Source organism: Pseudonaja textilis, chromosome 8 (genome assembly GCF_049901715.1).
Source record: "Pseudonaja textilis isolate UNSWEBS1 chromosome 8, rPseTex1.2, whole genome shotgun sequence".
Lineage (NCBI taxonomy): Eukaryota > Metazoa > Chordata > Lepidosauria > Squamata > Elapidae > Pseudonaja > Pseudonaja textilis.
In genome coordinates, this window is record NC_141997.1 from 8,599,671 (window position 1) to 8,623,020 (window position 23,350).

The 23,350-nt window shown below is 44.0% G+C and overlaps 2 protein-coding genes across 5 annotated transcripts in view; one reads left to right on the forward strand and one right to left on the reverse strand.

Moving 5' to 3' along the window:
* The window catches only part of PHKA2 (phosphorylase kinase regulatory subunit alpha 2), a 106,098-nt gene that overhangs the window by 74,609 nt on the left and 8,139 nt on the right, over window positions 1-23,350 (forward strand). Inside the window, exon 35 of one of the 4 annotated variants that reach the window (XR_015744532.1) lies at window positions 11,119-15,102. The exons of 1 other annotated variant lie outside the window; for it this stretch is intronic. The gene's annotated coding sequence lies outside the window, so the exon portion shown is untranslated. Of the gene's footprint in view, window positions 1-11,118; window positions 15,103-23,350 lie in introns of those variants that run through there. 2 more of the 4 variants (XR_015744533.1, XR_015744534.1) reach the window with 2 other exon arrangements.
* LOC148125104 (protein NYNRIN-like) lies at window positions 4,178-7,297 on the reverse strand. The gene is given in 3 exon segments (XM_087938149.1): window positions 4,178-6,289; window positions 6,291-6,848; window positions 6,971-7,297. Coding segments are annotated over 3 exon segments (2,997 nt in total).

The following is a 23,350-nucleotide window of genomic DNA, read 5'->3' on the forward strand; positions in this document are numbered from 1 at the left end:
GAAATTAAACATATTATGATACCAAGAGTTACCTGCTTCCCTTTCCCTTTTGCGTATTTCCAGCCGTTCTCTTAGTTTATCTAATGAGTCTTGTACTAAGCCGGTATGATCGGCATAGAAACAACATTCTTCTTTTAATGCTACACATAGCCCTCCTTCTTTTAAAAACAACAGATCAAGGCCCCTTCGATTCTGCAAAACGACTTCTGATAAGGATGTAAGAGATGCTTTAAGGTGAGAAATAGACTGTTCGAGAAGTTCGAGGTCTTTGTCTATATCAGCACGCAGAGTTTGGTATTGACTATTACTGACTGCTAGACTGGCAATTCCCGTAGCAGCACCTGTAGCTCCTAGTCCTAGCAATACAGCAAGGGTAAGGGTGGTGACTACCTCTCTTTTAGGGCGAGCAAAATTGGTGTTATCCTGCAGAAAAGTTTGGGCGGAGTGGTAAGTTATTTTTGGGACTATCGAAACAAGAACACAGTAACCATTCCTTTGGGTGATGGTGGGACCGTGGGCACAAGCGGTGAGGCCAGTGTCACAGGCCCACCATGAATTGTTGTCTGGAACAAAATACAAGTTCTGAAAAACAGCAGTGAAATTCCCTCCAGTATTCCAAAGTGCTCTTGAAGCACCATTAAGCCATAAATAAGTCCGGTTACAATGATGACTTGTGGTGTTAGGTACGTTTCCCAGGCAATATCCTGTCCCTATGATGTTACCAATGGTTTGAGTACCCTGTGACCAGCGACAAGATGAAGGTGAGTTTTGGGCAGTAAAATTGGTGGTGCTACCGATGGCCTCATAATAAGGGGGGGCCGCATTAAGACACAGCCAACAATCATTGGTGATTGCAGGGTTGCTGGCATTGAGGAGGAGGTAGCTAGAGTTTATTAACCGTAGCAAAGGTTGGGGAACTGTGTGGCCTGGACGATATTCTACCAGGGATATATTTCTATTGGGGCCTACTTGAATAGGGGGCCGCTCAATTACGAGTTTTATGGTAAAGGTGTTGCCATAGTCGTACCCATCAGCATAGATCCGGATTCCCCAGGTAAGACCCGCCTCCCACCGTGTAGTAAGTTTTTTCCCTCCCGCTGAAAACAAGATATACATGGGATTACATGGAGTCCATGTGCCCCCTGAGGGGCAAGTGGCCTGATGCCAAGAGCCATTTTGGAAGGCAAAGATGTAATCGTCTTTGATCGGTGGCTGCCAGGAGATAGAACCGGTGGAGAGAGATGACCAAGCGGCACAGAAGGCGTCTGCGGGGCCTCCGCAAACGCGAATATTCTCGCGAGTCTGCTTATGTCCGGGGCAAAGATAAAATCGATAGCGATGGACAAATCCCGGGGAAGGTGTGGGTATCTCGGTCGTGCTAGTGTAGGCAGTGAGGCCTACCAATATCTGTCCGACGTCAGCTTTGAGGGTAGGCCACCAGGTGTATGGGTGAGTGGTGTTGCTAATGGAGAATAAGACGCGATCATAGGCATCATATATTGTCCAAGTTTGTTTCACTGGCTGGTGTAAGTTGAGGGGGTTTGCAGGCAACGTTTGTAGAAAAAAGGAAGAAAATAAGGCAGTGAGGAGGAAGAGGCAGTTATTCATCATGGAGCTTCAGCCAGTGGAGATCCAGAGGGTCTGTGTTGGGTTGTGGCTGATCAGGTGGGGAGGTGTGGCAAGGGCGCACACAGCGACCAAGAATCCAGAGAACCTTTTCAGGTAACTGAATCGCAGCGTAGCCTCGCCCCCAGGTGATGAGTTCAGCAGGACCCTTCCAAGCTGGATCTGGGAGTTGCCTGTAATAGACAAGTGGTCTTGCAGTGGGGAGAGAGGGTTTAGTGAAATGACGAGACATAGCAGATGAGGGAGGGTTTCCAGTGAGGTTGAGGAAATTAAGAGTATACAGACAGACGTTTAACAGTTTTTGCAGTGTCGGGAGGTTGGGGGAGCTTCAGTAGCATTTTCCAAAGAGTAGTGATCTGCCCAAAAAAGGTTAGTCCTGTTAGGCCAATAATCCCATACTTTTGTGGAGCGATTCCATTCATGGACCTCCAAACATTGTTTCCCCAATCAATGGGCCTGTCCCTCGTGTGCTAGCTAGGCACCAGTGAGCAACAATGGGGTTGGTCAATTCCCACCGGGAGAGGGACTGATGCGGTGGCATTGCTGTGAGGTTATAGGGTATGGAATAGTTCTATTCCTGAGCTGTCCATGGCCATTGATCTCCTATCTTAGTAACATTAAATGTATGAGCTATAGTGGAAGCTAGTTCCAGGAAAAGGTTGCGTGCCTCCTGTGAAGGTTGAAACTCTATGTCAACCTCCTGCCAGAATTCAGAGAAGTATTTTGAGTGTGATTTGGAGGCAAATTTCCGAGTCTCAATGGATAAATGGATAATGCCCCCTGGGTCTGTCCCCTGGGCATATATTCTGATTCCCAAGGTTGGACCATATTTATGGATCCATGTTTGGGGGTTAGGTATAGTAATATTGACCCAATTGCAATTATAAATCGTGCAATCATTCGATTGAAGTGCCCGTGTGACATAGAGATTTGTCCCTTTTCCTGAGCTTTTATAGGTGGCCCAGAGAACACATCCCCAATACGGGCAGAATCTTTCACCCACATTGCTGCTGCAATCCCATTTGTCATTTTCCCCAGGGTATCGGTATGGGCAAATATAAACGTCTGATTTGGAATACGTTCTATGCCAGGACAGAGTGGTCCCACAGGAGGTGGGCCACTGGGCCGTTTTACAGATATCAAACAGGATAGTACCCGGAGTACTCGGTGTAAGAATTCTCGTTTGAGCAACTTCCGGGCCATTTTGATCTCCTTGACTTCTAGCCACCAGCCATGTTTGAGCTGGTTGTACTCTAGGATCATAACACTCATTCCTGTGGGGGCAAATAGAATACCAAGTACCATTGTAGCAACAGGGGGTAGGGGTCTGCGTGCATGTATAATGAGTATGATATATTAGGGTAGTGCGGATTTCCCTTCCCCTTAATACCGTTTTCAGACATACAGTGCAATTATTGGGGCAGAGAGGATCAGCACCAAGGGGATTCTGGGGTGATCTAGCGAGGGCCTCTTTTGTTGCCCTGTTCGGACCCCGGTGCCCAGGTAGCCTGGGTTTCCTGGGCGATGGCAGAGTGGGATGTTCCCTAGGATTTTTCCAGAACGGAGTGGGCACTACCTTGTCGTCCACATAACATACAAGGCCCTGACTACCTTGGCAACGGTTTACAGGTACCTCCACCCTCATTATTCCGGTGTACTTGGTACCGTTGCACGAGGTGGGAGGACTCCAAGTGGTATGCGTACATTGCGGTGGACTGAAGTCTGTGCACGTTACAGGTTTTCCTATCTTATACCTGAGACCCCCTTGACCATCCTTGCACTCCATGTGTGTGTCGCTCCTCTGTCCCTGGTAGAGGGCGGAAGACTGATCTGATGGGACCACTGTGTAACACAATATCCCCCGGGGTCCGGAGCATTTCAATACGAGTGTTTTGTGTAATTGGCCAGGTTTCACAGGCAGCATTTGATAGCAGATGGAAGTTATATTGAAAACCATACACATAGGAGGGGTCCCAATATATGCTACTAGCATACCTTGTTCATTCACACAATTATCGCATGCAGGGTCCTGTTGGGGAACCACTAGCTCATGACCAAGGGTACGGGGCAACGGTTATGATTAACTGGGACCCAAGGGGAACGGAGAAAGTAACATCTTATTGTATCATTTTTTATGCATTGCCAATAACGCGTCCCTTGATATTCGCATTGTGGGAGATTGGTAATAGAACAGCCTGGGGGCCTAGTTTTAGTGTACATAAAATGCTTTCCTGTATGGCGTACAAGGAAGCAATCGATACATTGCTCGGTGTCCCTGACATTTATGACGGGTGGGGGGTCATCGTCAAATGGGTCTGGTGAGTACCACTCTTCTGTTATTTCCTCCTCAAGGGGTAGAGGTTCGTCAGGGGCCGCCTTTCCTTTCATCAGTGTCGAATATAGGTACAATGAATTAATCACAACACTCAGTACCAGCAGAATGGTCACAACCCAGACAGATGGCATAAGGCCCCTACGGATACAAGCAGTTTCCCTAAGCCTTTGGTTAGACTCCATTTCCTACCGATCCCCCCTTTCCCAGCACCACGTTTTATGGAAGCTTGGCCCGAGACCTGAGCCGCCAAGGAAGACCTGCGGGATGTATGTCCACTTCCGGGGTAAGACTCGCGGAGATTTGGTGTTCTTCGCCTCCCGTAGGTAGAGGGACAGCTTCCGGTGTGTCGCCACTAGGGGAGAGCAGTTCCTCTTCGTCTCCCGTAGGTAGAGGGACAGCTTCCGGTGTGTCACCACTAGGGGAGAGAGTCCTCTTCACCTTTTTCAAGACCACTCTGAGCGGAGCACCAGGTTGAGATTCAGCTTTCCAGCAGGTAGGTGCGGCCAGTTTAACCCGAGACCAATGAATCCACGATTTTATTTCAGCTACCTTAACGGCAAGGGGAGAACACATGACCACAGTATAGGGCCCCTTCCACTTAGGGCTCAATGTTTCCCGCTTCCAATCCTTAACCCAGACCTCCTGCCCTGGATGTATGTTGTGTGGGGAGGTCACCAATACATGAGGTTTACATGTTAAGACATATTCTTGTAAGTTACTGATGATTTCATTAAGGGCCCCCAGTTGCCGCAGCCTGATAGCATCAGACACATTAATATTGCCATGCATATTGAACCTGACCAAATTAGGGACCCGACCATATAGCAATTCGAAAGGGGAGACCGAGATATCCTTACGCGGCGCACAACGCACTGCTACCAGAGTTAGGCTCAAAGCATCAGTCCACTTGAGATGAGTCTCCTGGCATATTTTTGCCAATTTGTCCTTAATTGTCCGGTTGACTCTTTCTACACAGCCCCCAGAAGGGGCATGGAAACTACAGTGTAGCTTCCAAGTAATACCTAGCACTTTCGCCAGTTGCTGTGTTGCCTTGTGAATAAACTCTGGACCATTGTCTGAGGAGATCCGAGAGGGCAACCCATACCTTGGGATTACAACATGAAGTAATGCTCTAGCAACCTCGGTGGCCTTTTTTGTGCGCGTGGGTACACACTCTGGCCAGCCTGTGTATGTACATACAATAACCAACAGTGCATTGTATGGGCCACAGCGAGGCATATCGGTAAAATCAATCATCAAGGAATCAAAAGGGTAACATCCTCGGGGCTGGTGGCCCGGAGGCGGTTGCGGGCCTTGCCTGGGGTTATTAGCTGCACATATTTCGCAACGCGCACAAACATTGGCCGCTATACTGCTAACTTTATCTATATACAGCTCCCTCCTAAGTGCCTTTGTCAGGGCGGTTTTTCCCAGGTGCAGTTGCTGATGTACCTGGCGTACAATATCCCAAGCCATGTGAGTGGGGATGTACACCCTATTGTCTGGTAAGATCCACCATTGGCCTTCTTGGTGCGCTTCAAGCGCCTCTAATCGACCCTTGTCCTCCTCTGAGTAATGGGGCTGGGGTTGAGTATCAGGCACCCATATAGCAAGGTTTCTTTCCATGGGGACGAAATCTGCCAGGGCTGCTTCGCGTGCGAATCTGTCAGCACACTCATTCCCCTTTTGTATATCTGTGACTACTTTCTGGTGGCCCCGGCAGTGCATGACTGCCACTTTGCTTGGAGCCCACACACTCTCCAGGAGGCGTAATATCTGGGGGCCATATTTAATCTCCTTCCCCCCTGCAGTTATGAGTCCCCTTTCCTTATACAAAGCCCCGTGGACCTGAACTGTGAGGAAAGCATACTTGGAATCTGTATATATATTTACCGCTAATCCCTTTGCTAGTTCTAAAGCTCGGGTGAGTGCATGTAACTCAGCTAGTTGTGCGCTTGTCCCGGGGGGCAGTGGCTCTGCTTCCCACACCTCATCCAGCGTAACTACTGCATATCCTGCCTTCCTCACTCCCTCCTGTAGATAACTTGTACCATCTGTGAATAGGGTATAATCTGGGGCAGGGAGAGGTATATCTTTCATGTCGGGACGACTCGCATATGTCTCCTCAATAGTCTGGACACAACTGTGCACAAGTTCTGTGTTAGGTTCAGGTAATAATGTGGCCGGGTTTAATGTGGTAGATTGGGTGAGAGTAATCATTGGGTTATGGGTAAGAAGCCCCTGATATTTAAGCATCCGGGGATTAGTTAACCACAAGTGGCCCTTCATTTCTAAGACCGATTTAAGAGCATGGGGGGGTGTATATATCCAGATGTTGGCCAAAGGTCAACTTGTTGGCTTCCTGGGTCGGAATAGCAGTTCCAGCCACCGCCTTAAGGCAAGTCGGCCACCCCTTAGCTACGTTATCAAGCTGTTTGGAAAGATATGCTACCGGACGGTGCCATGCGCCAATCATCTGGGTGAGGACTCCCACAGCAACATTTCGCTTAGTGTCAACAAACAACTGAAATGGTTTTTCCAGATCTGGGAGGCCTAAGTTAGGAGCCTGCAGGAGGGCTTGTTTAAGGGACTGAAAACTAGCCTCCTCTTCCTTAGTCCAGGGGAGCGGGTCACTGTCAGCCCCTTTTGTGGCCTCATACAGAGGCTTTGCAATGAGACTAAAATTGGGAATCCAGATGCGGCAAAAGCCAGCCGCACCCAGGAAGCCTCGCAATTCTCTCCTGTTTGTTGGTACAGGAAGTTGACATATAGCCTCCTTCCGCTCATGGGCCAACGTTCTCTTCCCTTGCTCGATATCATAGCCCGAATATCTAACCTTTTGTAGGACTAATTGTGCTTTCTTTCTATAGGCCTTATAACCTAGATCCTGTAAGAGTGAAAGCAATTCACTCGTGTTGTTCCAGCAAGCATCTTCGGTGTGGCCCGTCACCAACAAATCATCCACATACTGCAACACTACATCCGGGGCTGGTATGTGTAGGTGGGTACCAGGATATGATGTTCCAAATATAAGTCAATAATGTCCTGGATAGCTTGCATGATGTGGCGGGGGTACGCCCTTTGTTGGATCCTCACAGGCGCCTTCAACGGCACCTCCTCAATTAAGATAGGCGGATGGTGTGCCGCAAAGCCGGGGGGGTTATCTTCTGCCCACAAATGAGGAACTTCGAACTGCCTCCACTTCTCTTCGTCAGCACACCCGAGATCCTTAGCTACCATAAGCCGCCAGGATTCTTCCAGAGGCACGGACAGGGTTACCCTTCCATACCCCAAATTCATGGAACCGTCCTCATTGAAGGATAACTGTGCCCGCATCTTACAGAGTAGGTCCCTCCCCAACAACGGGACAGGGCAATCAGGCATATAAACGAACTGGTGTGTTATGGCTTGTCCCTTTAAGGTACACTCAAGGGGTTCTAGAAAGGGACGCTGCAGTGTGTTTCCTGTTGCCCCCTGTATATTAATGGTTTCACGGGATGCCTGAGCCAAGGGTTGAGTGAGAACCGATCGGGTGGCCCCGGTATCTACTAGAAAAGTGACCGGTTTGCCTCCAACATTTAGCCTGACCATAGGTTCAGGGAGGCTTTCTGAACCCGGTCGGCCTCAGTCCCATTCTTCTGCTTGAGCTAAACCTACCAGAGGAGGTCTCCCCAAACCTCGTCTATTATCTGGTTGTCCCCGTCCCCTTTGAGCCAGCCTCCTCTGGCCATCTTCCACCACAAAGCTGAGGTTCCGTGGGGGTCCTTCCCTGTCTCCGGGCCCTTGCCTTTCATTACGTTTAGGGCACTCTCCCTTCCAGTGTCCTTGTTTTTTTACAAAAGGCACACTGGTTAGGGCCAAGTTCCCATCTACCCCCTCTTTGTTGACTATTACCCCTGCCCCTTTGCATGCCGGGCCCCGCGCCACGTGGCGGGTTAGGCCGTCCTCGTGGTGCCCACATCATGGCTGCTGCCATTAGCTCAGCCTTGCGCTGCATCTTCTGATCCTTCTTCCTATCCTCTTCCTTATCCCTATTTGCAAAGACCTTACGGGCTACCTCCATCAGTTCACTCATGGGCTTTCCCAAGGCACCTTCAAGTCGTTGCAATTTATGTCTTATATCCGGAGCACTCTGGGAGATGAATGCCATTGTCAGCATCCTAGCATTCTCGGGGGCTGAGGGGTCTATGGGGGTATACATGCGATAGGCATCAATGAGACGGGTGTAAAATGCTTCCGGACCTTCAGTGGGCTCTTGTAGTACTAAGGAGGGTTTCGACATATTAATGACAGGCTTCCCTGCAAGGCGAATGGCTCGCACCACAAGGGACTGATAATCTCTCAGCCGATCTTTTCCATCATCCCTATACATATCCCAGTCGGGGTTATTGGAGGGATATTTCTCTCTTAGAAGGTCCTCCATGGAATGGTACAACCTAACATCGGGTTTCAGTATCTCAGTTACCGCATTCCTAATCTTCTCCCTTTCCTCAGGGCTAAACAACGTTCCCAAAAGTTGTTGGATATCCAGCCAATTGGGATTATGGGCATCCACTATGGTTTTCACTAAATCTGCCACTTCCGTAGGTTTCTCACTAAATGGGCCATAATGAAGTTTCCAATTCAGTAGGTCTGAAGAGGTAAAGGGTACACGTTGGAACAGGGACAGTGTAACTGACTCAGACGGGTTCTTGGGGTTGATTGCTAGTTGGTCCACCTGCCTCAGGGGGGCCACCAAGGAAAGCTGCTCTGTCTTTGCTCTGGTCCTAGCCGCGACTGGTTCAGCCATGACGGGGTAGGGTCCAGTGACCCTTCGATTGGGGTGGGGGCTGATGGTTGGGATCAGTCAACTTGGACCAATCGGTCCATTCCCTCAGATCTAGGGGGGCTTTTTATGTATGGGGATAACTGGTCCAATCGGGCCATAAAGTCTGATACCCCTGAGGATTCCTCACCTTCCGACCCATCCTCAAACCCACCTGGTGGCACATATGGTGGAGGATGAGGGGCTTCCTCTGGGCAACTAGGCAACACCTGTACATTTTTTCGCAATTTCTTAAGGGTGACGTTTCGCGACAATAAAGCTTTGCACCGTTGCATTTTGAGCCGTCGTAGCCAAGGGGGTGGGTGGTTTAGTAAGTCAAGCCACACGTCTATGTATGGAACCTGATCTGGGTGTCCTAAGGTTGGGTGGAAGACTAGGCGATGTACCTGTACTGCAGTTGGAATATCAAGTGTGCCTACTGGGGGCCACCCAAACCCAAATGTGGGCCACTCCATTTCACAAAACTTTCGCAATTTCTGCCTACTCCACTTACACCTGTAATCCTGAGGTTGTTATGCCTCCTTAAAATGCTTTAGCATAACTTCCAGAGGGGTCACAGGTTTACTTTCTCCACCGCCCATGAGCCTCCCACATAACCAGACAAGATAAAGAGGAAAGGGGCTGAAGAGGAGGGTAAGGGGTCCCACCCTCTTCAGACACAGTAAGGAATTTGACACACAGACACTCATACACGCACACGCCCGACCCAGGGAGCCGGATGCGCACGGTCTCCAGTGGGAACTGCGGACGCCACTCGCTTTCTACTGACCCACGGTGCTGGATACTCACAGCCACCAATGGGAACTGCAGTAGTCTCTCTTCTCAACCAGGCTTGACAGTTCCACCCACCTTACCTTTCAAGAGAGGGTGATCAGTCCTCTCCTCCGTCCCTGTTTACAGGGAGGGATTGTTTTTCCCCATCCAATACTTGCCTGCAGGTGTCTTCTTTTTCCACAGCTGGCCAGCCCCAGTCCCGTTCTTCTCACCTCTCACCAGTGGTTCTTGGGAGTGTCGATCGCCGACAACAGCAGCCAGCCGTCTGGGGAAGTCCCTCGGATTCAAGGGTCCGATGGCACCTGGGATGTTCCCTGCAACTCACCGATCCGCTGGCTGTCGGGATGGACCCCCCAGAGGGCCTCAAGGCCCCTCTGGTCCTGCCGCGGTCGCCATTGAATGTTGCAGCAAATCACGTTTCCAAAGCAGGACACGAGACCACGAGAGGTGGAAGAGTACAGGTTTATTTGCGCAAAGCGTTCAGAGCATTAACATGACAAATTCTGAACCCCCAAGCATTCTTGGGGCGGTTCTTTTATACCTATGGTGACTTCAGCCCAAGCCTGGGCGTTCATCTTTGACATATTTACCAAATATGGAATATGTGCTTACTAGATAATCCAGGAAACTTACAAAACATCTTTTTCCAAGAAGGAAATGAGAAAGAGGACATGAACAAGCATATTTCGCCTCACACTGTTATCTTACACCCCCAGATACTTTCCAAACCCACCCTTGTTTACAGCGACAGTTACATTGTTAGTTCCTTAAATAGATTTCTTAATATTTGAGTAAGCATAAGCAGAGGCCCTCTGGCCTCTGGTCTTATGACCTATGTTGAGTACAGTTATGATTTAGCAAGATTATCTTTCTATATGTCTTTTTTGATCCCGCTTCAGCATCAGACTTTCCTTTCACCATCAGATACATCTACAGCTGAGTGTCCTTTTAGCTTTGACTCTGGCGCTTTATTTTTTCTGGCGCTAGTAGTACTAGCCCTCTTCTCTTCCCAATAGCATATTGGACACCTCCAACCTGAGGGGCTCATTTTCCAGCAACATATCTTTTTGCCTTTTGGTACCGTCCATGGGGTTTTCATGGCAAAGGTACTGCCATTTCTCCAGTGGATCACATTTTGTCAGAGCTCTCTGTTATGATCTGTCCATCTTGGGTGGCCCTGCACAGCATAGCTCATAGCTTAATTGAGCTACCCCAGCCTCTTTGCCGCCCCAAGGCAGTGATCCATGAAGTAATCTTATGTAAACTTGGAGTAAACTTATGTACCCACAAATGCTAGAAGTTCTCAAGTGAAACAATCTCTACTTCAGAATGTGTTGGAAAAGAGGTAGGAAAAACAATTGATGTCATTTCTTAATATCTATAACACTCTGGAATGGATTTTACTATCTAAAGGACAGACAACTGGGCAGAATGTACTGCTGATAGAGTGTGCTGGAAGATCAAGAACTTAACTGGCCCTATAAATTACAAACATGACTACACTATTTTGTTTCTGAGCACCGAAGTCATAGGGAATCTAGTGGGAGTTTCTCATTAGGGGAGATAATGAACACTTTCCCCTACATGCCCTGTTTGTGGTACTTGTCTTCCTGTCCAGGTAAGTTCTTTGGTCTCCTGAATAATCATTCAAAAGATACATGAAACTGCAGAGGAAGGGAAAGATTCTGCAGCAAACCAGACAACTATTGGGAGCAATGGTCACTTTCTTGTAATACAACAGTTATTAACCAACCAAACTAAAATATTGCAACTTCTGACAAAAACAGTGAACAAAAATCAACAATTATCTCCAGAAATATACAGTATGTCTAAACTGGAAGAAACGCTGCATTTTTGCTTAAAGAACTGAAGCTCCTTTAATAAGAAAAGCCAGTTAATAGGTCATAATAGTGCTTATGAAAGGACCCTGTGTCTTTTTTCTGATTAATATCGATGTGATTTGACAGTGTATATTAAGTTATTTTGTTAATGGATTATGTAATAAAAAAGACTGAAATTTTGTGCTTTCAAATGTATGTATCGTAAGAGTACAGTCAATATTTATATTTATTTATTCATCATATTTATATGGTTGCCCATTTAACAAGAAGCAACTCTGGATTGTGTACAACAATCAATAAAGTAACAAATATTTTAAAAAACATAAAAATATATATTAAAAATGAAAGGCACTATAAAAATATATACAAACCACTCAGAGAAACTAAAAAGATCAACCACAATGGAGACATCTAAAATGGCTTTGATTCCCTGGTATCGTAAGGTCTGGTGACATAAACAGCTCTTCAGGTCTTGCAAAATAAAAGGGATGGAGCTAACCTGAGGTTAACCTGAAAGGGAAGAATGTTCTGTAGGGAGAGCACCATGGCAGAGAATCCATTAAATGTAGGTCTCTGCAATATGCCTTCTCTGCCAAGATCTAATGAGACTGATTGACATAATTGGGAAGAGGTGGTTGCTCATAATTCAGCATCCTGCAATGAAGGGGCAGTTAAAACTTGCACTTTGAGTTGGACCCAGAAAAGACTGGCAACAAATGCATTTATGAAGTAGAGGTGTGATATCTGCTCTTCTGGGAGCAAGCATAACAGTCTATTGCACTGCATGCTGTACTAGTGGAAGCTTCTGGATACTTTTCAAGGGCAGTCCCATGTAGAGCTCATTACAGTAATCAAACTACTGTATATTGTGTTGAACAGATCATTTACAGTTGAACTCTTCTACCTTAGGTTTCCTATACAAGAGCATCACAAGCAAGAATTAGCAGAATTTTATTACTCCCTACTATAAAAGAAACATTTATTAAATGAATGAAAATAATATCTATACAAATTGGAGGTAGTAAAAGGTTTTCATATTTTGAATATTTGATTATTTATAATTAAATTACATATCTTGTATGCCTCTACCTCTCAATATGAGATAATCCTGATATTAGCAAAATCAATCTCCTTGGTTCAAATTACAATGAAATAAATGCCAAATTACAGTTCTTTCCTGCTGTCCTACAATCTGCTCCTTTTAAAAGCTGAAAGCTACACTTCTGGTAATTATGTTCTCTTTCAAGAGTATTGGAATATTTAATACAGCACTTTACTTTTAAGCTTATCTGAGGATAATCATTTCTCTTGGATAATTTATATGAAGATACTTGTTTTCAGCCACTGGCTTACTAATCTTTGTTCTTTAGTTTAACTCATTAATGTCAAGGTTTCTGTATCATCAAATAATAATACTGCATTAGTTAAAGTCAGGGGTGGGATTCTACCAGTTTGCACCTATTCACTAGAACTGGTTGTTAACATTCTAAGCAGTTCAGAGAACCGGTTGTTAGAAGAAATTACTGGCCTAATCCTGTAAGGAAGGCAGGAAGGAAACATTCTGGTGTTGCTTACAGAAACTGCCTCTCCATTAACTCTTATTACATTCTTGGAAGGACTAGGCTTCCTGTCTCAGGAACCTCTCTGGAGTTTTCTTTCCCTCTTTTGCTGGTACTTTACTTGTGTGGAGTGATCATTCAAAGTTACAATGGCACTGAAAAAAGTGACTTATGGCCATTTTTCACACTTACGACTGTTGCAGCATCCCCATAGTCATGAGAGGCCAGGTGCCTTGATGTGAGTGATATTGAGTTGGCCACGCCCAGCCAATAACATGACCACCAAGCCACACCCACCAACTAAGCCATGCCCACAGAACCAGTTAAAAAATTTGAATCCCACCCCTGGTTAAATGTAAGAGAAGAACTAATCACATCTGCCTTCAAGTTTCAGGAGATCTGCATATGGAACAAAGACAGATCAATAGAAAAGTAAAATAAGGATACATCTTGCCAAGAGAGTGCTGTATACCATTAAAGCTGATTGTGAATTGTCCTTTATAATTTTTCACAGCCTCACTTATATGAGAAAAAGAAAATACACTTTTTCCATATAAAGAGTTTGGAAACACCATACATTCTTGACATACATTCATTTTCACAATTTAGGATTCATCTGCAAGTGTTTGGCAGTACTGGCTTAAGCCATTTTCCTACACATGTTGAGAAGCATACCCATCTGTCCTCCATCACTTAAATTTCAGAGTCAGACCTTGTCAGCTGGTGCTCCATTCAAAATTAAAGAAAGAAATACTTAGACTCCATAGATTAGAGAAAAGATATCTTTTACTGAAAATGAAGTGGTAGCAACCGTAGAATTCTGAATCTGAGAAATTAGGCGCGCAAATCACATATACAAAGTGATGGAAATGTTCCTACCGCCAATAGTTCAAATGATTCTTCCAATTAAAAGTTGTGAATATGATCATGTGGACATCTTCAGGTGGTGATGAGGCCTCTGTCCGTTGACCTTGGCATATTTTGATAAAGGTTTGCAGCTGCGCAGAGAAAAGAAAGCTAAGCGAGAAATAGAAACCTAAACAGGAATTTATACTCTCCCCCTCCTCATTTTTACAACACTAGAATGTAACACCTCCAGCTCGCTTCCCAGACTCTACCCCCCTCCTCCCCCCGTTACTTATGGCAGCCAAAAGATGCAAAACAATAGTAGAAGATCTTGAAGGCTGACAAACCTGGTGTTTGGAATGATGTGTACAGCACTTGCCAATAAATCAGGCAGCATTTTGCTTTCCTCATACTGTAATATAGTTGTCTAACTTGAAAAATAAATAGTAACTATGGAGAAGTGAAGGCTGTTTTTCAAGATGAGTACATCTTTCCTCAAACTACTTGAAAGTATGCATCTATACCATCACAGGAAGGATCTGTCTATAATGCATTTGTATTTTTAAAATGCTGCCGTTAAATTCTTTTATTTCTAATCTGTTTTTAGGCAACTGGCTTGTCTGGTTGTCAGACACACCTGCATAGACTGAAAAATAAGTAAAGTTGTTCCACAATAAATTATTAACTATAGACTTACTTGGAGCATAATGAAACAGAAAACATCTAAAATCTACACCAACACATTAAGCATGTTGGCAGGATCAGCTGGAATTTAGTTTCCAGAGGTAATAAAACATTGACACAAATTCATATTTATTTTATCCTACATTTAAAAGAAAAAAACCAATATGGAGCAAATGTCTGAAATGCAAAAACCTATTATAGGACTGACAAAGAATTTTAGTCCACTAATTTTGAATAAGTGTTTTGCTATACGTGTTTTGCTACTATTTCAGCATTGCAGTAAGTAATGAGTAGTAATAAGCAATGAGAGAAGAAAATTAATGCTAAAGGCATTATAGCAAGTGGTATCTTGTATGACCTACAATTGTAATACCAGTTCAGGCATGCTTTTGCACTTGTGTTCAGTATTGAATGCTATATCAACATATTTGTGCTAAAATATTAAGTATTTATTTAAAGTCAGAAAATATATCTCCGGGGAAAAAGTTATTCATATAAATAATGGGTCAGCATTATAGTGAAAGCTGGAAAGACAGTTGGATGTTTAATTGTCTTTTTCTTTTTGTTATATGTTTCTTCTGTATTTATAATAAAACATCCTATTAAACTCCACAGTGTCAGATTGTTGCATGTTTGAGTTTCTGACATTCTAAAACTTGAATGGAGGAGGGAAATGATTAATAATGTATCTTCATTGAGCATTTAAGCATGGTTTTATATCAAAGATAATATGTAATGAAAGAAACATGATTAAATATGTTAATGTTAATTATCACTTTGTGGAAACAACATTTTTAATTTACACGTAAATCTTGCCTCATCTAAATAGAAATAGAGAAATATACTTTATTTTTGAGTACAGTATAGAATACTTAACTTTATGGCATCTAAATATAATTTCCTTGATTATCTCTGAATGGTATTTGTTTTTCCCATCATTTCTAGCCTCACTTCAGTTTCTGGGATCTATCCCAAAACATAATGAAGAATTCATCAGTCATTGATTTCCTCTCTATGCATGTGAAAATTAACCGTAAATGTATTTATTTATTTATTTTATTCAATTTATATTGCCGCCTCTTAACCCAGGACGACTTGAGGCAGCTTACAGAATGTAAAACCATATTTAAAACAAAAAAACAATAACAACTAATAAAAACAATAAAAAATAAAGTACAATAGAACAAAATCTGGGGGGAAAAATCACCCCAACTCCCACCCTCCCCGCCCCAACGATAGCAGATCACATGAGCCATTTGATGGGCTCCATCCTACTCTGGATCCCCAGGCCCTCTGGCAGAACCAGGTCTTCAGTGCCTTCCAGAAGAGTATTAGAGAAAGGACCATTCTAATCTTTGGGGGAATGATGATCCAGAGAGAGGGAGTCACCATGGAGAAGGCCCTTCTTCTGGGTCCCACCAGGTGTATCTCCCTCAGGGATGGGACTCGCAGCATTCCCTGTCCTCCCTCTCTGATGGGTTGGGTAGATGTGACTGGCAAGAGACGTTCCCTCAGAAAATCTGGTTCCAAGCCATGAAGGGCTTTAAAAGTGACAACCAGCACCTTGAATTGCATCCGGAAGCAAATTGGCAAAGAATGTAGCTTCCGCAGGAGAGGTGAAACATACACACTGGGATCTGCACAAAACCATTTGGGCCACTGTTTATTGTGCCAACTGGAGTTTCCAGTTGTTCTTCACAGGCACCCCCATGTAGAGCATGTTGCAATAATTAAGACGGGAAGTGACTAGAGCCTGAGTGACTGTGAGTAGGGACCAATGGTCCAGGAAAGGGCGTAACTGGTGCACAACCTGTAAATGTCTTTGCTTCAATAAATTTACCAGTGCAAAACCATATACCAGTGGTTCCCAAAGTAGGCAGTACCGCCCCTGGGGGTGGATGGGATGCCTTAGGGAGGCACTGAGAGGGAAGGGGGCCAGAAGGGGGGCGCTAAGAGGTAGTAGGGGGGCGCTGGAGGTGAGCAGCAGGGGTGAGTAAAAATCCTGCCACTGTTGTGTTCAAGGCGAGGCCCCGCAGGATCACCTCATTGACTTGAACACTCTGGTGCAAGGAGCTCAATGGGGTGATCCTGGGGGCCTCGCCCCAAATGCAGCATTGGGAAAGGAGAGCAAAGCCAGAGTGACTTTGCTCTCCTTTTCAAACATCCCACCACCACCGCGTTCAGGGCGAGGCCCTGCAGGTCTACCCCATTGAGTCCCTTGCACCGGAGGCACCTGCCAAAGCAAGTCCAAATGGAGCGGTGTACGAAGTCAATGGGGTGAGCCTGAGAGAAGGAAAGAGAGAGAGAGAGAGAAGGAAGAAGCAAAAAGGAAAAGAAAGAAAAAGGGACAAAGAGGGGGGGATGGAAGGAAGGGACAGAAAGAAAAAGAAATAAAGAAGGAGGGAGGGAGGGAGGAGAAAGATATATCTATTCTAGTCCAATCACCTGCTCCAGCAGGGTTAGAAAGGAGTGTGTGTGTTTGTGTTCTTGTAATTTACCAATACATTTTGGTTTTGCCTTTTTCAGAATTGGCACTGTAATACATTGGGGAAAAGTACACTGCTCAAAAAAATAAAGGGAACACAAAAATAAGACATCCTAGATCTGAATGAATGAAATATTCTTATTAAATACTTTGTTCATTACATAGTTGAATGTGCTAACAACACAATCACACAAAAATTACCAATGGAAATCAAATTTAGCAAATGGAGATCTGGATTTGGAGTTGCACTCTAAAGGGGAATAAAACACTACAGGCTGATCCAACTTTGATGTAATGTCCTTAAAACAAGTCAAAATGAGGCTCAGCAGTGTGTGTGGCCTCCACGTGCCTGTATGACCTCCCTACAACACCTGGGCATGCTCCTGATGAGGTGACGGATGGTCTCCTGAGGGATCTCCTCCCACACCTGGACTAAAGCATCCCCCAATTCCTGGACAGTCTGTGGTGCAACGTGGCATTGGTGGATGGAGTGAGACATGATGTCCCAGATGTGCTCAATTGTATTCAGGTCTGGGGAACAGGTGGGCCAGTCCATAGCATCAATGCCTTCGTCTTGCAGGAACTGCTGACACACTCCAGCCACATGAGGTCTAGCATTTTCTTGCATTAGGAGGAACCCAGGGCCAACCGCAGCAGCATATGGTCTCACAAGGGGTCTGAGGATCTCATCTCAGTACCTAATGGCAGTCAGGCTACCTCTGGCGAGCACATGGAGGGCTGTGCAGCCCCCTAAAGAAATGCCACCCCACACCATTACTGACCCACTGCCAAACCGGTCATGCTGGAGGATGTTGCAGGCAGCAGAACGTTCTCCACGGTGTCTCCAGACCCTGTCACGTCTGTCACATGTGCTCAGTGTGAACCTGCTTTCATCTGTGAAGAGCACAGGGTGCCAGTGGCGAATTTGCCAATTTTTGTATTCTCTGGCAAATGCCAAATGTCCTGCATGGTGTTGGGCTGTAAGCACAACCCCCACCTGTGGACGTCGGGCTCTCATACCACCCTCATGGAGCCTGTTTCTGACCATTTGAGCAGCCACATGCACATTTGTGGCCCACTGGAGGTCATTTTGCAGGGCTCTGGCAGTTTTCCTCCTGTCCCTCCTTGCACAAAGGCAGAGGTAGCAGTCCTGATGCTGGGTTGTTGCCCTCCTATGGCCTCCTCCACGTCTCCTGATGTACTGGCCTGTCTCCTGGAAGTGCCTCCATGCTCTGGACACTATGCTGACAGACACAGCAAACCTTCTTGCCACAGCTCACATTGATGTGCCATCCCGGATGAGCTGCACTACCTGAGCCACTTGTGTGAGTTGTAGACTCTGTCTCATGCTACCACTAGAGTGAAAGCACCGCCAGCATTCAAAAGTGACCAGCCAGAAAGCACAGGAACTGAGAAGTGGTCTGTGGTCACCACCTGCAGAACCACTCCTTTATTGGGGATGTCTTGCTAACTGCCTATGCTTTCCACCTGTTGTCTATTTCATTTGCACAACAGCATGTGAAATTGATTGTCAATCAGTGTTGTTACCTAAATGGACAGTTTGATTTCACAGAAGTGTGATTGGCCTGGAGTTACATTGTGTTGTTTAAGTGTTCCCTTTATTTTTTTGAGCAGTATAATTTTTTAGGGTGGTGGTCTGGTCCAATGGATCCTGTTTAAAACCTCAACAATATGTGAGAGCTTCCTGATAGTCTTGGCCATGTTTCATCCACAAAACCTTTAATTATATAAGCCAAAGATGTTTCAATGTGCTGGCAAAGATGTTTCAATGTGAAAAAGGGCCTCTAAACTAGGCCTAATTTCAATCTGATGCATCAGGTCTCTCTCTCTCCCTCTCTCCCCCTCCATCCCCTCCTTTCTTTGTCCCTTTTTCTTTCTTTCCCTTTTCTCTTTCTTCCTTCTCTTTCTCTCTTTCTTTTTTCTCTCTCTCTCTTTCTCTCTCCCAGGCTCACCCCATTGACTTGGTGCACCACTTCACTTGGACTTACTGGGGCAGGTCCCTCCAGTGCAGTGGGATCAATGGGATGGACCTGCGGGGCCGGCACCTAGAACACGGCAATGTCAGTATGTTTGAAAAGTAGAGAAAGCCAGAGGTCGGTAATTTTTGCTGCAAAAAATCACAAAAGCTTCTGGGTTGTGTACAAGAAGGGATACACATGTCAATGCAATTCAGCAACATAAAATAAAGAAATACAAATAAAACAAATCAACATCAGCATCTCTGATTAGATTTTATTCACTACTGGAATCTAATCAGAGATGCTTTGACGATTCTAGTCCAATGACCTGTTCCAGTAGGGTTGGAGGGGAGTATGTGTATATGTGTGTTCATAGCTGTCAAAACTCCAAAAACAGGTCAAGTAGTTCTGTGAAGACCAGTCATAAATTAGAACACTTGCTAAGCAACCGGCCATTAAGTGAAGACCACTTGTATTTGCCAGTCACCAAACCACGCCCACCCAGTCACATGACCAGCAAGCCATGCTACCAGTCATGTGACCAGCAAGCCACACCCACCCAGTCACGTTACCAGCAAACCACACCCTCAAATTAGGCCAGGCACACATAAATTTGAATCCCACTCCTGGGTGAGGGGCATTGAGCATGAGTTTGTAGCACCAAGGGGGCGGTGGACTGAAAAAGTTTGGGAACCACTGTCATAGACTGTCATTCTAATAATTGAAATAAAATACATTTCATTCTCAATTTACTTTAAAAGTAATGGGTATTGTGGGAGGAGGAGTAAATTAATGTTGAGAAGAAAGATGATATGGATTCATGATTTCAACATAAAAACGAATGAATTTATTGATAATAAAAGGATGCACATTTTCATCATAGCAATTCCAGAATAAAAAAATAGCATGAATGTTGAACAGTCTGTTTTACCACAATTTTACTGGCCTTGAGCTTGCATAACCAGATCCAGTGGGCTGCTGGATAGTGATACTTCAGTTCCACATGCATATTTTACAATGAAATAATCACATAAAAGCTAAATGTAAGAGAAAGCTAGCCTTAAACTCATATGCTATAAAGCCTGTGAAAGTAAAGTTCATTGAATAAATTTATGATCTAAGATATATATATATATATATATATATATATATATATATATATATATATATATATATATATATATATATATACAGTATATATACATATATATGTGGTTTATCATTATTACTTGTAATAATTTGCCACACAAAAACATGCTGTCTTTGAAAAGATAATTCTGTACATATTTAGAGTTTAATCAGAACTTAACCGTATAACTGTTTTGTTTAATAGCTTGCCTCCAGAAGTTGTGGAGATTGTAGTGGATGTCTAGTGGAGAAGACATTTAAGAAGAGATTGGACAGCCATTTGTCTGAATTGTATAGGGTCTCCTGCTTAAGCAGGGGGTTGGACTAGAACAGGGGTGTCAAACTCAAGGCCCACGGGCTGGATCCGGCCCATGGGGTGCTTAGATCTGGCCTGTGGGGCTGCCTTGGAAACAATGAAGGACTGGGCTGCAGCTTCTTTGCCAGTGAAAATGGAGCTTGGGAGGGCTGTGCGCTGCCATCTCGAGCTCTTTTTTCAGCTGCGACGGCTTCCTGCAACCCTCTGCCAGTGAAAATGGAGCTCAGAGTGCCGTGTGTGGCCCTCCTGAGCTCTGTTTTCACTGGCAGAGCACTTAGGCCACCACAGGTGCCCCCAACATGGGTGACAATGAGCTGGCCCTGCCCACCTGGCCCTGCCCCCTCCCCCGAGGTCAAACACAACCCTGATGTGGCCCTCAATGAAATTGAGTTTGATGCCCTTGGACTAGAAGATATCCACGGCATCTTCCTATTCTTATTATGTAATTCTGTATAATAATAAGTATATCAACTACTGACAGTGTTTCCTCTGTCGCTGCTGGACAGCCATCAGTTATAGTAATGTCATAAAATGCTTCTGCAGCATTTGAAATCAAAACTAAAATGTGATCCAAAATGACAGAAATGCCTCTAATATTCCTTTTTCACAGAGTAAGTATCAACATTATTTATTGTATTTCTCTTTTTTCCATTTTGGAACTGAAAGTGGTGCTCAGATATCTACCCTCCAGATATTAATTACAAATTTGCTAGCTTAATCAAGAAGGTGCATCATATAAACTCAGGACCCATTACATGGGACTTAATATTAAGTATTTCAGTATGCTCCTCATATTGTATGATTATTGTTAAAGTTTGCTTTAAAAATCAATAGATTTCATATAAAGTATCAACAAGGAGGTAGAAATTTATATTATTTATGAAACAATTTTAAAAAAATATTTCATCAACTAGATCCAACTGGATTAATTCATGAATTAAGTCTGAATCATCTTAGATCCAGGCATTTCCCTGGCTGTAACAGCTAGAGGGCCCCTACATACCAGAAATGGTGTTTTAAAATGAATTATTTTAAAAGGAATTAACGAATTGCCAAAAGAAAATAAAGGATTGCAGGCTATCTAAATTAGCATTTTTAAAATTAACTCTTTGACTATCTTCAGAGCTGAAGATGAAAAGTAACCACCCATATTTCTAGGGCAGAAATCTTATAGTCCCTACATTCCTAGTAACTATACTATTCATAGGATTTGTCCCCTGAAGATCTGAAAGTGATTCTTCCCCCACCCACATGCCTTCAGAACTTATTCAACTCTCTTCCCTTCCCCTCCCCTCTCCTCTTCTTTATAGCAGGGCCCAGCTTCTCGATGGCCCTTTCCTCCATTCATTTATTTAGCCAGTTATCGGAAATGACTTCTTTCAGGAAGATTATAACAGTTCAAGAGCAAAATACATTTTACTTGTGGTGCATGAAAGCCACAGTCATTTTTAAAAAACAAAAGCACCCGAGGAAAAACTGAATGTTTAAGGGAAGTAATTTCAGGAAGCCAAATTGAACAATGCATTGATTCTACTGCTGAGTGCAATTAAAGTGGCAAGATAATTGGGGTGTGTAGATCTCTCTATTGAGTTCATCACAGTATCTTGCAGGAGCTGGAGAAATTCTTCTGCTTCCAAGTCTACATCTGTTTTCTTAATTCAGGAAAAAAAGACATACTAAAAGTGATAAGATATACATAGTATAAAATAAATGGGGAGGGAGACATCCAGTGAAGAAATGGAGAAAAAGGAAAATGTTGTATAATTACAATTGAAATATGACGTTTTTGGTATAACACGATGTTGATGGATTTAAAAGGATATTAACCAAAGTCATACAGGATTACCTATCATCTTCCATCACTTTTTGCCTGAGGGCTTCCTACTGTTGATGGTGCTATAGTTACTTAACAGATAATCATAGTTGGAAGGGACCTTGTAGGTCATCTAGTCCAATCCCCCACCCACCCAAGCCATTTCTGACAAATGGCAGTCCAATCTCTTCTTGAAAGTCTCAAGTGATGATGTTCCAACAACTTCTGAGGGCAAGCTCTTCCATTGGTTGATTGTTCACTGTCAGAAAGTTTCTCCTTATTTTCAGGTTAAATCTCTCCCTGTTCAGTTTCCATCCATTAATCCTTGTCTGGCCTACAGGTGCTTTAGAAAATAGCTTGACCCCTTCCTCTCTCTGGCAGCCCCTCAAATATTGGAACACTATTAGATAGGCCCAAACTTGGATAAGCAAAAATTACATGTTTGTAATTTCTGACATCAAACTAGAAAACAGCTATAGTTTAAAAAAATGCTTATACTTGTGGAATTACTAATCTTTCACACCTCTTCTCATCAATATTCTGTAATTAAAATAAGTTCTAGCTATTCTATAACATATACGCAGTTGTTTCTCAATTTCACATGTTCCACTTCCTGGGAACATGGCTAACTCAACAAACGTCTGGGGCGAGATCTCCGATAAAGATTGAAAGTTGTGATTTTAGTTTACTATTGTAGTAACTGGTAGCTTGATCTTAACTGTGGATGGCTAAAATCTTCTGATTTTTATTAAAAGAGGAAGCCAAGATGGTGGAGCAAAGTATTAGATATATATTTGAAAGGTCTCTAAATAAAATATGCCAATTTGTTGACCAGTTGTTTTCTGATGATAAAAATCCTCTCAAATTACTTCTGAGATGCAAACATGTGGAGAATGTTACCAAACTGCTGAGGCAACTTCACAATTAGCTGAAAATGCTGAGGAGTTTATCACAGTTTTTGGAAGAACTGGATATTAACTTTCATTATTATGGTTCAAATGTAAACCTCTCAACACAACTGAAAGAAGACTGTCAAGAAAAAAGACAAATTTGGGGCTTTTTCTTAAAGGAGGATCTCATGATAAAAAGAAAGACCTATAAATCTTTAATACTTCCAGAGAGGAAAAATATTTTACTCC